Source organism: Schistocerca nitens, chromosome 4, assembly GCF_023898315.1.
Source record: "Schistocerca nitens isolate TAMUIC-IGC-003100 chromosome 4, iqSchNite1.1, whole genome shotgun sequence".
Taxonomy (NCBI): Eukaryota; Metazoa; Arthropoda; class Insecta; order Orthoptera; family Acrididae; genus Schistocerca; species Schistocerca nitens.
In genome coordinates, this window is record NC_064617.1 from 136,427,753 (window position 1) to 136,444,253 (window position 16,501).

Consider the following 16,501-nt stretch of genomic DNA (forward strand, 5'->3'; position numbering starts at 1 on the left):
GTGATTTTCAGTGAAAACAGTTGACTCCCTCTACCACTTGAGTTGTGTTGTGTCATATGATCTTAACATTAAAACAATGCTACAAGACTGAATTTCTGGCCAGTACCTATTTTCAGGAGGCAATGTTATGTCATTCCTATCACACATCGACAACATCACATAGGAATGACATAACAAACACAAAAAACACACTTGAAAATGGGAATCATTTCCCAAAACGCACCGTGTGAAAAATAAAATAAAGAAAATCGTGACTGGTAGCAGATGAGTTATTTATAAACAAACCTTCTATTAGTTTTCTTGACAGAATTTTCTTTCGGCAAATTAGCACTCCAGTCTACCATTAACACTCTGTATGATGAGAATGACTGATTGTTATATGTTGGTAAGATGGCCCAAGCTGAATAAAAACTCTGCTCTTTGATGTGTCTTGATGATTCATATGATTATTGTCACTGGATGTCAGTAAGTAGCTACTCTTTTAAGAGAAAATACAATCCAGCATAAAAAAACTGTAGTTTTATTTCATATTTACAGTACCCACAAATTTTTCATAAAAACTTGATCTTCAATAAAAAAAAGCGTCATGTTTTTTGAGGTCTTTATTATATAAACAGTAATTATAAAAACTATTTTATTAATTCTAATTGTAAAATAGAAATATATTTTACTTCATATATTTGTCTATTGAAGTACAGTTGTTTTATAGGCATTCACAATGTCCAGGTAACTTTAAACAAAACTCTATCAAGCTGGTACATCATTCTAATTACTTAAATCATACTGCAAGGAGTAGACGCCAAAGAACTCAAAATGTAAAAAGAGCCACTTTGACATACAAAATTCATAATTGGTAACATTATCATATACTAAATTATTTCAAATTTCTAAAAAAATATATGGCCATCAAAATCATTTTTGCCTTCAGAAAAGTAGTAGTATATCTAAATTAAAAACATTTTTTTTCTTGCAGTATGCAAGTAATACAATTATTTTATTATTTCTGTCATAGAAGCAAAATAAAATAACATTTTGTAAGAAATGGAAACTATTTGTCATTTATCAGAAAACTCCATAGGAAATCATAATGAAATTATGAATCTGGAACAGGACACACTCCAGCAAAGCACCTTTTCCTTCTCACCAACCTCGTTGGACATCTCCGACCGCCATTTTGTGATTGTGTCTGAAACATTTATTTCAAAACATTACTACAATGATTGATGGAAAAAATATAGGATATCATTTGGCTGTGATGTGAATCAGATTACAATTTCAGGCTTTTAGGACTTATTCACCAATGAAAAACAAGCACAGAGAAAAAGATAAAGATAGAAAAATGTAGCAGAAAGGGAACTACTGAGTTCTAAGAGATTGCATCCTGTGAGAATGCACCTCTGTAATGTAAGATGAGAGAGTGATGTTGGGGACAGGCAGTTAGGGAAGAAAGGAAAACTGACAATAAATGCTGTAGAGAAATAATAAGTGAGAGGAGGAAATAGAAAAGAAGAAGTACGGAAAAACAATGCAAATCAAGGATAGACAGTAGTAGCAAAAAACAATGTACTAGTTGTAAAATGGCACACAATTTGTGGAGCTGACATGTACTGATGCTCAGAGGTTAGCAGCTCCACACTATTGTGTTATGTGATATTACATAAGTGGTGTCACTTCTGGTACTTACTTGAGATATTACATCAATGATGTCACTTTTGGTGCTTCATAACTCCAGTAATGTGCCAGAAGATGCACATGGGAGCTAGAAGGTCAAAGCAATCTGTTTTACATCAAAAACTAGGGAAAAGAGACATTGTTAATGAGAAATGCTTTCTATTTATCTCTGAATGATTGGAAATTATTAATTTTCCACTTGATATTGGTAAGAGAGAGCATGTAACTTTTAGGCATTTACATCCCAGTACATAACTATCATCTGTACTTTTCTGAAAATTATAAATTTATGTATGTGTTTAGTGCTGTGGCTATGGATGTCACAATAAATAAGGAATGCATTTGTTTCCTGCTGCAAGTATCATCTGGTGGTCTTGCAACATATCCCTAGAAAATCATCCCTAACAGAGTAAAGAATGAAAATTTAAATTTCAGCCATCCTTCAGTTTGGTAAGTGAGTGCAAAATACGGCAGACCAGTATTCATCCATGCTCGTTTCATCGTAATAGATTATTATCAGTTGTCTTGAGTCAGATCACAGATCATTCTCTCTCTCTCTCTCTCTCTCTCTCTCTCTCTCTCTCTCTCTCTCTCTCTCTCACACACACACACACACGCACACACACACACACACACACACACACACACACACGCCAGTATGCACTACTACTCAACTGAATATGTGTGTAAATGATATCAATTCATAAAACATGTTATAACATAGTCAAAACAGACTCCTAGACCGTCCCACCCACTCATTAGTCACCCATCTGTGAACTTACAAGAATCCTGCGCTGCCTTGTTTGGAATCCATATCCACAGCTTACACTGCATCTACTCCAGGGCGACCAGGCAGAAAGCCTGCAGTTTACAGGAGCACCTTGAATAGTGTTTTCTTGGTTTTGTTGCACATCCTGTTGTAGGGCACTAAACTGAGCTGGTGGTTGAACAGGTGCTCCTCCTAAAAATTGAGAACAGAAGTAGAATTACGTACATTTTATATTAGCGTCAATACTAAATTTATGCTTTTATTGTGAGAACTTTTATATATTAAAAAAGCAGGTAGTTCAATCATATCCCTAGTTTGCAGGTGTATCAAACACAGTTCAATCTCTTCTGTGATGGAAATAGACAAACACTTGCTCTTTCACCATTTAAGATATTATTGACAATTACTTTCAATTAATTGTTAAAATCAACACTGAGATACATAACAAAAAACATATTCTGAATTTAGAACATGTTGCCATCACGAATGCATATAATTTTTATGTGTGTGTCTATAAACACACACACACACACATACACACACACACACACACACACACACACACACACACACACACACACAGAAAGAGAACTGAAATATGGACTGGCGATGAGCAAGAAAGGCAAATTTCAAGTGATGAGAGGTAAATGCTATGAAAATCAGCTCGTAATGTAAACAAAACCTGAAAGAAATTCCCAACTAAAGTAAGAGAAGATGGACAACTGTTCTTACCAAGAATAACATTACACGAATCTTGACATTCCTTCTCAGTTAGGAAATTATTTCTATTTCCTCTGCAACCACCATAGATGAATTTAATACACATCCCCTTTCTTGCATCAAAATACCAGCGTTGAAAGTACCCACGACATACTCCTGGCTCTGGCTCCATCATACACACCTCTGAAACCGTCCAAATAAATTTGAGACACATTATAGTGTAAAGACATTATGTTCAGTCACATGAAGGTAGTCATAAATTCTATTAGAAATCATGGAATAATAAATGAAAATTGTGAAAAGGATAGATTGCTACTCACCAGAAAGATGACCTACTGAGTCGCAGACAGGTGCAATGTAAATCCCTTCTTAGAGCCTTAGGCTCTTCTGAGAACATCTCCCCTGAATTCATTTCTCTCCTCACCCCTGTGACACCCTGCATATCCTCCTTCTACATCCCCCCCCCCCTCCAAATTCACGAATCCAACAATCCTGGACAATCCATTGTAGTTGGTTATTGTGCCCCCACTGAAAGGATTTCAGCCCTCATTGACCAGCACCTCCAACCAATTGCCCGTAATCTACCCTCCCATGTCAAAGATACCATCCAGTTCCTTCACTGACTCTCCACAATCCTCACTTCTTTACCTCCTGGTTTCCTACTGGTCACTACTGATGCCACTTCACTATACACTGACATCCCTCGTGCCCATGGTCTTGCAGCACTATCCTAACACTTAACTACTTCTTCTTTGAAGGGAAAGGATACAAACAAATTCACAGCATAGCCATGGGCACCCATATAGCATCCTCCTAAGCCAACCAGTTTATGGGCCATCTAGAGGAAACCTTCTTAGCCTCCTAAAACCCCAAACCCCTCATCTGGCTCAGGTTCACTGATAATATCTCCATGATCTATACTCAAGGCCAAGACACCCTATCCTCATTCCTTCACAACCTCAACACCTTCTCTCCCACCTGCTTCACTTGGAACTCCTCAACCCAGTGTGCCACCTTCCTAGATGTTGACCTCCTCCGCTCTGGTGGTTCCATCCACACCTCCGTCCACATTAAACCAACCAATCACCAACTGTACTTGCATTTTGACAGCTGCCATCCCTTCCACACCAAAAAATCATTCTTATACAGCCTTGCCATCTGTGGGCATCATATCTGCAATGACATGAGCTCCCTGTCCCAGTATGGTGAAGGTCTCACCACGGCCTTCACAGACAGGCACTAGCATCCAGACCTAGTGTGCTAACAGCTTTCCCATGCCATTTCCTCAAACACACTCAATCCTCCCACCACTCCCAAAGGACCAGCTACAAAGGAGTGCCCCCTTCATTACACAATACCAGCATGGTCTGGAACAACTGGCCCACATCCTTTCTCAGGGCTTTGATTATCTATCATCATGCCCTGAAATGAGGAACATCCTACTCGAGATCCTACCCACCCCTCCTGAAGTGGTGTTCCATCACCCACCCTCCTCCACAACATCCTAGTCCATCCCTATGCCACTCCAAATCCCAACATCTTGCCACATGGATCATATTCCTATGGAAGGCACAGGTGCAAACTGCCCAGTCCACCCATCCAGCACTTTTATTCCAGTCCTATCATAGGTTCAGCCTACCCCATCAGGGGCCAGGCCATCTGTGAAAACAGCAATGTCATTTACCAGGTCTGCTGCAATCATTGCCCAGCTTTTTATATTGATATGGCTACCAATCAGCTGACCATCAGGATGAATGGTGACTGCCAAACTGTGGCCAAGAGCAAAGCAGACCACTCTGTGGCACAGAATTCAGCTGAACATAACATGCTTGATGTCCATGGTTGCTTCACAACCTGGGCCATCTGGATTCTCGCCTTCACTGCCAACTCGTAAGAACTGCATAGATGAGAGTTATCCTTACCACACATTCTCTGCTCCCGAAGTTATTCCAGCCTCAACATACGCTAACCTAGTGTCCCCACACCCCATATTCAACAGTTTCTGCCCCCTCATTCTATCACCTCTCTCCCTTTTCACATTCCCTCTTCCTCTTTGCGTGCCACTCTCTGCCAATTTATCCATCCATCCTTTCCCTTCCCGGCTCCTCTCCTTTTCTGCTCACTGTTGGTTCACCCCCTGCCCCCTCCCCCCTCTCTCATGCTCTTTTTATACCACCCTCTGCCAATGCTTCCACCTGCCCTGCCAGACAGCGATATTCTCTCCCCACCACCCATACCCTGCTGTCCCTCCCCCTTCCATGCCTCACTCCAGATTGGTATTCATGTGACGGTCTCATTTAGTCGGAGCTGCTAGTGGTAGTGGTCATGTGTGTGTTATGTGTGCTTGCTAGTGTGAATGTGTGCTTGTGTGTGTTTTCTTTGCTGAAGAAGGCTTTGGCTGAAAGCCACATGTGTAACAGTCTTTTCATTGTGCCTGTCTGCAAATCAATCGGTCTCCTTTACAGTGAGTAGCAATCTATCCATTTCCAAATATTGTTGACATTCCAACCGGAGGCTTCCACTGTTCAGCAAAAACTGTTGTAGACATAAGGAGCATAAAAATTAGTATTCAGTGAAAATGCCATTAAAAAAAAAATGAGGAAAGGCACATAGTTAATCACAAAGATGGTTTTTAAGGTACTAGCAGCAGTTGTTACATGTGAAATATGCAAAGTTTCATCATGACTAGGATTTAATGTTAAACGGTAAGTTCCAATACAGCTGGATGACTGAGTAGCATTTTGGGCCAGAGGAAGGCAGGAGCACACCATCTGCAACAGACCCATGCCTAGTAAAGAACTGTGGTATTCTAATCACCTCTTATGTTGATGACCTCTATACTTTCATCAGATAATTCCAGTGTCATGTAATAACTACCTTGATTTTGTTAAGAGAAACCAGGGAATATCAGCTTGGCATTCTGCAGTGACTGGGGTGATTTTTTCCCATTGAATTCCTGGATTCTCTCTGCCATTGCCAGCACTTCAGGGCTTTGATCTGCAAAGTGCTACTCCAGCCTGCAATTGCCTCTAATCATTCAAGCATGGTTAAATACAGCAGCCTCTTCTACATGCCATTGCCTTTTATTGATCTACTTTTACCTCATTTCTATCTTATCACACAGAACATAATACTGTATTGCCTGTTTTTCTACCCTGATACTTTCAGCTATTGTTTTGCAAACGTTTGTTCCAGGTCATTCTTTTTTTCCTCATCTGTCAGCAAATTATTTTAACTTTCTTTTTAGCTGTGGCTCTCAAATTTGTATTTCACACTTAATCCATGTATATATCTCAATGCAGTCCATATTCCTTTTGGCTCAACTTGAGATCTCATCTTGCGTTCCTGCAATATCAGTTGTAACTTTTGACTCTGACCAGATGATTGCACTGGTATGTTATTAATTTTGGTGAACTTGGTTACATTTCCCTGTATGTATTTGCCTTTCATTCTTTATAGCGAGAGTTTCTCATGACATAGTCAAAATGAGTGGTATTATTTTTCTTGTACTATCACAATCATAATTTAATGCCTTCTTTTGTCTTGTTCTTCATCAGTCTTCTAAGAGGAATCAATTGATTTCAACAGTTTCACATCAGCATTTCCATTGGTAGTGAGAAATAACACATGATGATAATTTATGCACCCACACACCTTACACCTTTCATTTTTCAGATGAATCTGCTTGAGAATTCAGAAAAAGATTCTGTAATTATCAGCAATTAATGCGTTATTGTGTGAGATCTATGAAATATGGTAAGAAAGTGATAAACTCCCATGACTAATACACAGAAAGTTTCTGACTCAAATTTGATCTATGCTTTCCACAGACTTTGTTTCAACACATGGCTATACTATACACATCCAAAGATTAATTAAATGCTGCAGTCCATCACAGCTTCATTTTCATTTTTTCAAGCTAAACAGAAACTTTGTGGATAGAACTTCTGAAGAGAAAGACACAGCAGGGTATAACACAGCTACAGCCGAGGTGGATACATTGGCCAGCTGCAGACATTGGCAAGACATTATCCCTATTTAATTTTTGTGAACTGATCGTCTTGAAATCTACAGCAATCATTGTGTTTCTTTGTATATTTTATTATTCATGACTTTATCTTTGAAATGAGTAGCATGTAAGACCAAATTGAAGTCCAAAGTTCAGATATTTGGAGAACAAGTGTTCCAGGAAAGCAATGTTTATTATGTATTAATATATCACTGTGCCAGACTTTGAGCTGAACCTGGATTTCCCACTTTTCATGAGCAGCCACTTTTACCATTGAGCTATTTGATCACACCTCCAGCCCTAACTCAAACCTTCACTGTCATTGATTTCCAAACATTGCACTGAAATGAAATGAATGGATCAGTGGCATTTGATATTACCAAGATCCCATAACATGAACAATATTGGTTCAGACCATCCAGAAATGTTGAATCTACAATCTAATGAATCATGGCAAGCATTTTGTTTCACTGAATTTAACTGAACTGTTATATTAATAAGATCAGTAGAAAAAAAACAGTGTACTTGTTATTCAACCTTAATATGGAATTGTTCTGCCAAGAAGTAATCGAAGAATCTACAAATAACATTAATAAGGTTAGTTTATGCATTTGAAACAATAAAATGTCAGGACTAACGTTTGGCTGTAGCCATATCGAATGTGCAGTCAGGGAGCTCTACACAGTGCAGCTGTTGCACGAGCTCGACACGTGTGCTGCACTTCTCTTGCAACTCAGGCTGCACCAGCAGAAGCCGTGTGCGCAGCTTCACTCCTTTGCCACAAGAAGCGCTGCAAGGACTCCACTCACTCCAGGCTGTCACTGGACACATGGGGTCAGTCTGAAATAAAGTAACAATTGCTGTATGCTGATGCTGACAAGGGATGCACAGAATTCTACTTGAATGTGATGAAACACTCAAAGGTTCCCTCTTCAGGAATTCAAAAGACAATAGAAAAGTGAAATACCCTGCAGCAACTGTGAAGCATGGGATAAGTTATTCCAAGCATCCTGTTAATAGAAAAGGAAGTGTAGAAATATAATGGAGTGCATAAACTGTGTTCTACCCATAGTCAATTTAAGGATGTTGCTTGGGGCACCAAGCTGAGATTTGGCACCAGCAGTGCTACAACTGTCAGATTTATATGCAGGGCATATCGTAATTCACAGCAGGTTCTTGGGGGCAATGTTTCTACCACTTTTCTTTCTAGATTGAATTCAGCCAAAGTTTTGTAACACTCTGCTGCTCTCCTTTGACATAGGCATTTCAGAAAGTTGTATGTGATGCAGAGAGGAGTTATTTTGCCCTATTTGAAATTTGCATTACACAGAATTTTTACATTCATTTACATTGTGTTCTGGAAATCCTGTCATGGGCCTTCAGGGATGTGGAACAACTGAAGTCTTATCAAGACTTCAGCAGTGATCTCTGATGGCATTCTTTATTTATTTATTTGTCCATATAAATCTCTTTTTAAGTACATATATTGTACACAGGATATTGGACAGAAAACCTTTTTAGCTATTGGATTTTCAAATGTCAAACATAAATTTTATAATTTTTATGACAAATTGGATCTATACGGTTAATAATTACAAATTTTTGAAATACTGTATATTTATAACTTATTTCTACAATTAAAGATACAAATTACATTTTTTGATATGAATATAATAGAGGGAAACATTCCACGTGGGAAAAATAAATCTAAAAACAAAGATGATGTAACTTACCGAACGAAAGTGCTGGCAGGTCGATAGACACACAAACAAACACAAACATACACACTAAATTCAAGCTTTCGCAACAAACGGTTGCTTCATCAGGAAAGAGGGAAGGAGAGGGAAAGACGAAAGGATGTGGGTTTTAAGGGAGAGGGTAAGGAGTCATTCCAATCCCGGGAGCGGAAAGACTTACCTTAGGGGGAAAAAAGGACAGGTATACACTCACACACACTCACACACACACACACATATCCATCCGCACATACATGTATGTGCGGACTGGAATGACTCCTTACCCTCTCCATTAAAACCCACATCCTTTCGTCTTTCCCTCTCCTTCCCTCTTTCCAGATGAAGCAACCGTTTGTTGCGAAAGCTTGAATTTCGTGTGTATGTTTGTGTTTGTTTGTGTGTCTATCGACCTGCCAGCACTTTCGTTCGGTAAGTCACATCATCTTTGTTTTTAGATAAATTACATTTTTTCTTGCATAAGATACTGTGAGACTGAATAGTAGCAGTTTTTCAGAAGGTAGGATGTCACAGACTTTTTAAAGCTTTGTAGTTCAGTAAGAGATTTTATATGTCTTGGTAATCTGTTGTAAAGTTTTGTTCCTGCATGATATACACCTTTTTGGCATAATGTGGTGTTACAATGATTGACATGTATGTCACTGTCTGACCTGGTACTGTAATCATGGACACTTTTGTTTTGAGGAAAAAGGTTTTCTTTTCTCAGAATGCTTTATTTGACATGCGTGACTACTTCCAGTATATAAATGCAGGGAAGTGGTAGGATCTTTAGAGCTTTAAAGAAAGGTTTGCATGATTTTCTGCTGCTCACTTGTTTCATTATTCTTATAATTGCCTTTTGTTTCCTGAAAACTGTTATGGCCTGATGTACATTTCCCCAGAAAATGATACCGTACTTCAGTATTGAATGTACACGAGCATCTTAATGAACCACTGCACTGTGTAATTTACCCAGGCAGTTTTGTCAGCCATTTACTGCCCTCAACAATCACATTACTTCAAGCAACATCAATATGTTTTGTTGGGACATTTAATGGGTTCTGTTACAGTAATATATAAATAATAGCTTAGGCATAAATAACTACTCTCTACATTTTTGTATTAACAACTGACAACAGATAGAAAAGTATGTCAGCCTGACAACTGGTTACAAAACAGGGCATGAATCATTAACTGTTTCACTTTTGGATAACAGTCCCAAAACTAGTGAAAATTAATGAGATGAATGCCTATTAATCATTTTTGTTGCTGTTTGCTGAGTGTATGCTTACAATTCTGAAAGATTCTGGAATCATTGACACAGACATAAATGACAATGATGATGAATCAATTACAGGTTAAAAAATAGGGAGGGGGGAGGGAATCGTGAAGAGAATAAAAGGGATGATCTTAAAGTTTTGACTATCATCTCAAAAATACAAAGTTTTTAATTAATTGTTTGTTTCTTTTGCAGGAACATGTCTGCAGTCCTGATACATATTGAAATCCTTACATACCAGTACTACAGGACATCACAAGAGGGGTCAAATCAAAATGGCAAATCCTACTGATAAAATGGAGATTGTCTTTGTGCTATGCTAATCTGTTTTTACTAAGGTCGTATATTTGTTATATCAGCCTGCACTGTGATCAACTCATATTTCCTTTACAACAGTTTACAATATTACATTGAAGAGCCAAAGAAACTAATACACCTGCCTAATATTGCATAGGGCCCCCGTGAGAATGCAGACGTGCTGCAACACGATGTGGCACAGATTTGACTAATGTTGGATACCATGAATCCTGCAGGGCTCTCCATAAATCCATGAGAGTACGAGGGGATGGAGCTCTCTTCTGAACAGCACATTGCAAGGCATCCCAGATATGCTTGATAATGTTCATACCTGGGGAATTTGGTGGCCAGCGGAAGTGTTTAAACTAAGAAGAGTATTCCTGGAGCCACTCTGTAGCAATTCTGGATGTGTGGGATGTTGCATTGTCCTGCTGGGATTACCCAAGTCCGTCGGAATGCACAATGAACATGAATGTGTCCAGGTGATCAGACAGGATGCTTACGTACCTCTCACATGTCAGAGTCATACCTATCCTCCACCAGCTTGAACAGCCACCTATTAACATGCAGGGAGGCCTATGGAGTCGAGGTTGTCTCCATATCTGTACACATCCATTCACCCAATACAATTTGAAATGAGACGTCTGACCAAGCAACATGTTTCCAGTTCAACAGTCCAATGTCATTGCTGGTGGGCCCAGGCAAGGCGTAAAGCTTTGTATTGTGCAGTCATCGAGGGTACACGAATGGGCCTTTGGCTTCAAAAGCCCATCCCAATAATGTTTCATGGAATGGTTCACATGTTGACACTTGTTGATGGCCCAAAATTGAAATCTGCAGCAATTTGCAGAAGGGTTGCAATTCTGTCATGTTGAATGATTCTCTTCAGTCATCATTGGCCCTGTTCTTGCAGGATCTAATTCCAGTCGCAGCGGTGTCAGAGATTTGATGTTTTACTGGATTCCTGATATTCATGGTACTCTCTGAAATGGTTGTATGGGAAACTCTGCACTTCATCGTTACCTCAGAGATGCTGTGTCCCATTGCTCATGAACCGACTATAACACTACATTCAACCTCATTTAAATCTTGATAACCTGCCATTTTAGCAGCAGTAACCGATCAACAATTGCGTCATACACTTGTTGTCTTATATAGACAATTCCAGCCGCAGCACCGTATTCTGCTTATTTACATTTCTCTGAATTTGAATATGCATGCCTATACCAGTTTCTTTGGTGCTTCAGTGTACAAACAGTATTTAAAAATTGAGCACATATTTCAAGTTTTAGTACAACAGCTACCATCAAAACTGGAAATAAGAAAAATTAATTTTTGGATGTTGATGTAAGTATTATCAAGGAAGTAAAATTGAATCCTATCAGCTGAAATCATATACTGTGTGCTCACATTTTTATGTATATTGCACAGCTAAATTTTGAGGTTAAAAATGTGAAAGAGCCATATTTATACATAAAAGAGAGAAAAGGAGGTATGACAAGTAGACCAGATCATAGACAGGTTTTACGGGTAAACTTTAAAGCCTGGCACTACAAGGCTACAATTTTACAATAACATCAGTAATGTGTAAAACTGGTTTACTCCAATCAATCTTCTTTGAGACTGGGTTTTACCTTACAGGGAGTCAGAACTACAGGTGAACACTGAATACTTACAACTTCAGGTGGAGTTGGTGGACCAGTGCACTCAGGAAGCATGCATTTGTCTTTCTCCACCAATGATACATGTGGACATTTCTTGCGACCCATTCTGTCCAGGAATTTTCTTGTTCTCATGGTGAAACCTATTCCACAAGAAACTGAACACTCTGACCATGGACCCCACTGTGTTGTCCCACAGATTGCACCATTGTCCTCAACAAAGAAACCATCTTCTTCAAGGCCACCCCTGCGTAAGAAAACAGAGACTTATCATCATTACCTAGCACCTGAATATCAGCTTTCATAAATTATTGTATTTTTGAGGCAATGTGACACAAATCTGATTATAAAGTAACTTTTGTAGTTTCTGTTGATTTCACTGTGGTGAAACATTCTGTAGAAGTAGGCGGAGTTGAGATAACAAGACAAATCACCAAGAGAACAGAGAAACCAGATGAAAAGGTGAGAAATAAGTACTGGGTTTTCAGCAGCAAGTGAGACTGTTGGCAGCTGAAGCAAAGGAAGTGATGGGAAAGACTATAACCACCATAAAAAATGTACTATGCACAAGCATGAAGTCTGTTATTTTGCTTAAATTCTGATGAGCCCTAGATGAAGTGTTCTGTTAGATTAGATTAGATTTACTTTCATTCCAATTGATCCATAGTAAGGAGGTCCTCCAGGATGTAGAACATGTCAGAAAAACAATAATACATGACAAATATTTACAACTCAAACAAATAAGATAATGTACCATTCCACAGGTCCCAAGTGGAATGATCGTCATTTTTTTTAATGAACACTATATGAAAGAATCATTTTACAAACAGTAATGCACTGAATTTAAAATAAAAAAGTTTATTTATTTATAAGGTAATAAACATGTAGTAGAACTACTACAATACTTATTTACAGTGAACACATTACTGCATTGAAATGGTGCAGAAGTTAGATTGTACTTACACACACACACACATGAATTTAAAATAAAAAAGTTTATTTATTTATAAGGTAATAAACATGTAATAGAACTACTACAATACTTATTTACAGTGAACACATTACTGCATTGAAATGGTGCAGAAGTTAGATTGTACTTACACACACACACACACACACACACACACACACACAGACTCATTTACAACGAACACATTACTGCACTGAAGTTGTGCAGAAGTTAGATTGTACTTTTACACACACACACACACACACACACACACACACACACACACACACACACACACAAAGAAACAAAGATGATGTGACTTACCAAACGAAAGCGCTGGCATGTTGATAGACACACAAACAAACACAAATATATACCCAAAATTCAAGCTTTCGCAACCAACGGTTGCTTCATCAGGAAAGAGGGAACGAGAGGGAAAGACGAAAGGATGTGGGTTTTAAGGGAGAGGGTAAGGAGTCATTCCAATCGGGGAGTGGGAAGACTTACCTTAGGGGGAAAAAAGGACAGGTATATACTTGCACACACACACACACACACACACACACACACATATCCATCTGCACATATACACAAACAGGCAAACATATCTGCAGATGAGAGTTATTAACAAAGTTCTCACCAATGAACTGCTAATTACATGATAAATGTAGGGAAGACCAGCTATAGCTCAAGTGTGATTTAATCAGATTAAATGTGCAAATAAGTGAACCTTAAATAATGGTGTGCTTCTTGAGTTTCTCCTGGCGTATTTGATAATCAAAATATCCACGGGTATGCTGCCGGTCTATAGTGTCCAATGGGCACAATATTTCGGCGATCATACATGTCGCCATCATCAGGTGAACTGACGGACTGAGCTCCTGTGAACGTGCCGGCACGGAGATCCGTACGCTATGGCTGCTCAGAGGGAACTGGGTTCGGTCGCGGCGGCGGCCGATTTAAATACCCTCCGCCCGCGGCGCGCTCCCTGCGCCGTCCGCGCCCCGCGACACGGTCGCGCGGTGGAACAGATTGCGACGGCATCTGAGATGACGTCGGTGTGATGGCTCTGTCCGCCGTGGTCGTCACAACTATACGTTTTCTCGATTTACTGTTGATTAACCCGATCGCTGGTTCCCAAGCCTTGCTAAGATTATAGCCACAGTCACGGTTTATGAGGTCGTCATTGGTGCGAATTTTGATGGCCTCTCTAACAACGCTGTCCCAGTATCTCGACGTCTGTACCAGAATCCTCGTGCGGTCATACTCCATGGCGTGATTTTCCGACAAACAATGTTCAGCGACCGCCGACTTGCTTGGATACATCAGTCGAGTGTGCCTCTGGTGTTCACGGCATCGATCTTCGACGGTACGCATCGTCTGACCAATATACGACTTGCCACATTGACACGGAATCTGGTACACGCCGGCCTTCCTCAAACCGAGGTCATCTTTGGCGCTCCCCACCAGTGCACGAGTTTTATTTGGAGGACAAAACACAGTTCCGACCCGGTGTTTCTTCAGAATGCGGGCGATTTTCCCCTAGAGTGCGCCTGTGTATGGAATAAATGCAGTGCCTACCTCCTCCCTCGTGACTTCATCCATCTCAACAGGTTGTGCTGCAGTGGTTGGGCGGAGAGCACGTTGAATCTGCCACTCTGAGTACCCATTTTTTCGAAATACAGTTCTCAGATGTTCCAATTCCTGGGGTAGACTCTCTGCGTCAGAGATAGTGCGCGCCCTATGTACTAGAGTTTTAAGTACCCCATTCCTCTGTGAAGGGTGGTGGCAGCTGTCTCTAATGGTGTTGGATCTGTTATTCCTCAATGTAGTTCAAAATATAAACAGTTTTCAGCAAGAGGCTACGAAGTTGGAGCTATAACCAGGTTAATAATCGTATACAGGGTTGCAGGCTATCACTACTACTGGAAAACTAATGAAGTGAAAGAAACTGTTGGAAGAGGAATAGAAGTGTAATGGGGACAGACAGCAATGCTAAGGTTCACAAATGACACAGGCCTTCTGGCTGGGTGTAAAAAGCTCTTGTTGATCAGATATTGATTTAGTAGGGAGAAGTTCCTGATAATATACAACAGAAACACAGAATTGCATCAAAATGAAATGTAAAACACTAGGAATCCAGAATGAAGAAACTGGAAGCAGCTGAAGTGCAGAGCCATTTTAGAACGTGAACAATTAAGTGGACATATAAAGTACTGAAAACACTAGGGAAGAAATCTACAGAAGAGCTTACCAGAAGAAGACAGTGGTTAGTAGGGCATCTGCTATGGCATCCTAGAGTAGTTAGCAAGATGCTGGAAGGCACAATAGTGGGGAAGACTAGTATTGGTTGACCAAGACTAAAATATATAAAACAGACTAGAGAGAATTTTGGCTGTAGCAGGTATGTAGAGGTCAAAATATTAGGGCAACATAAAAGAAAAAGAAAACAGGTGAACATGTGAAACATTCAGCACAAAAATCATTATTTAGTCCTGTTTCAGCTGCAGCATGTGCAACACTGATTAACAATGGACTTGCCTCTCCACCAAAAATGTTATTGTCAGTTTGTTCACCTTATTACCACATCTCATAATTCCTACTATCCATTCTATTCTGAGATACTACCTTTACAATACCAGTATCATCAATGTGAAGTTTTCATATCTAGTTCTTGATGTATTGCTTGGAGACACTTGTTTCAATTTATTTTGCTAGTGTTTGTTTGGTAATTTGAGGTTTCCCAGCATGTGTGGCTGGCATTCTCAAAGAATTATCCTCCACTGCTCACAACAGACACAATTCAGCTATAGATCGAGGTCACATAATGTGTGGCAGCATTATTTGAAGGCCTTTCTCTGGTCATCACCACCACGCCTTCTCACTAGCTACCTGTAGTCATTGTTCTCTGTAAGCTAGGAATCCAACATTCACCTAATATAAGGCTTTTGTCTGTCTTATTGAAGTTGTCTTGCTTGCAGACCTTGATGGTTTTTCAGAACAAACAGGTAATTCTAATTTCTCTCAACAGATGGAAATTGAGTTTTTGCATATTTTATAAAAAGTCTGTATTTTTCAATGGCTGCTCAACACTGGCTGATTCCTTCATCTATCATAGCGTGCAGTTGAGTTTATGGTCTTGTTATTCCAACATAGACTTTGCTGCAATGGCATGCCATTCAGTAAGTGTCTCATGCTGTGAGAGGGTCCAATTTGTCTTTCGCTGGTCCAAGATACTCACTGATTGTCTTAGTCAGTTCCTGTACTATTTTTATACTATGTTTTCAAAGTGTATCACCCTGCTGATGTATGGCAGAAAGACGGTCCCAGGGTTTCTTCTTTTCCATGTGTTGGATTTCATCACATTTTCATGTCTTTCGTAGAATACGCTCCTCAGACCACATTCCAAGTGT

The 16,501-nt window shown here is 39.6% G+C and overlaps 1 protein-coding gene across 1 annotated transcript in view; it reads right to left on the reverse strand.

Moving 5' to 3' along the window:
- Positions 1–587: 587 nt before the first annotated feature.
- LOC126251484 (spondin-1) overlaps positions 588–16,501 on the reverse strand; it is a 220,462-nt gene continuing 204,548 nt past the window's right edge. Inside the window, exons 10-14 of the mRNA XM_049951932.1 lie at positions 12,155–12,386; positions 7,808–8,009; positions 3,173–3,343; positions 2,454–2,632; positions 588–1,186 (exon numbers count right to left, since the gene is read on the reverse strand). Coding sequence (XP_049807889.1) covers positions 1,094–1,186; positions 2,454–2,632; positions 3,173–3,343; positions 7,808–8,009; positions 12,155–12,386 — 877 coding nt within the window. The 3' untranslated portion in view covers positions 588–1,093. The remainder of the gene's footprint in view (positions 1,187–2,453; positions 2,633–3,172; positions 3,344–7,807; positions 8,010–12,154; positions 12,387–16,501) is intronic.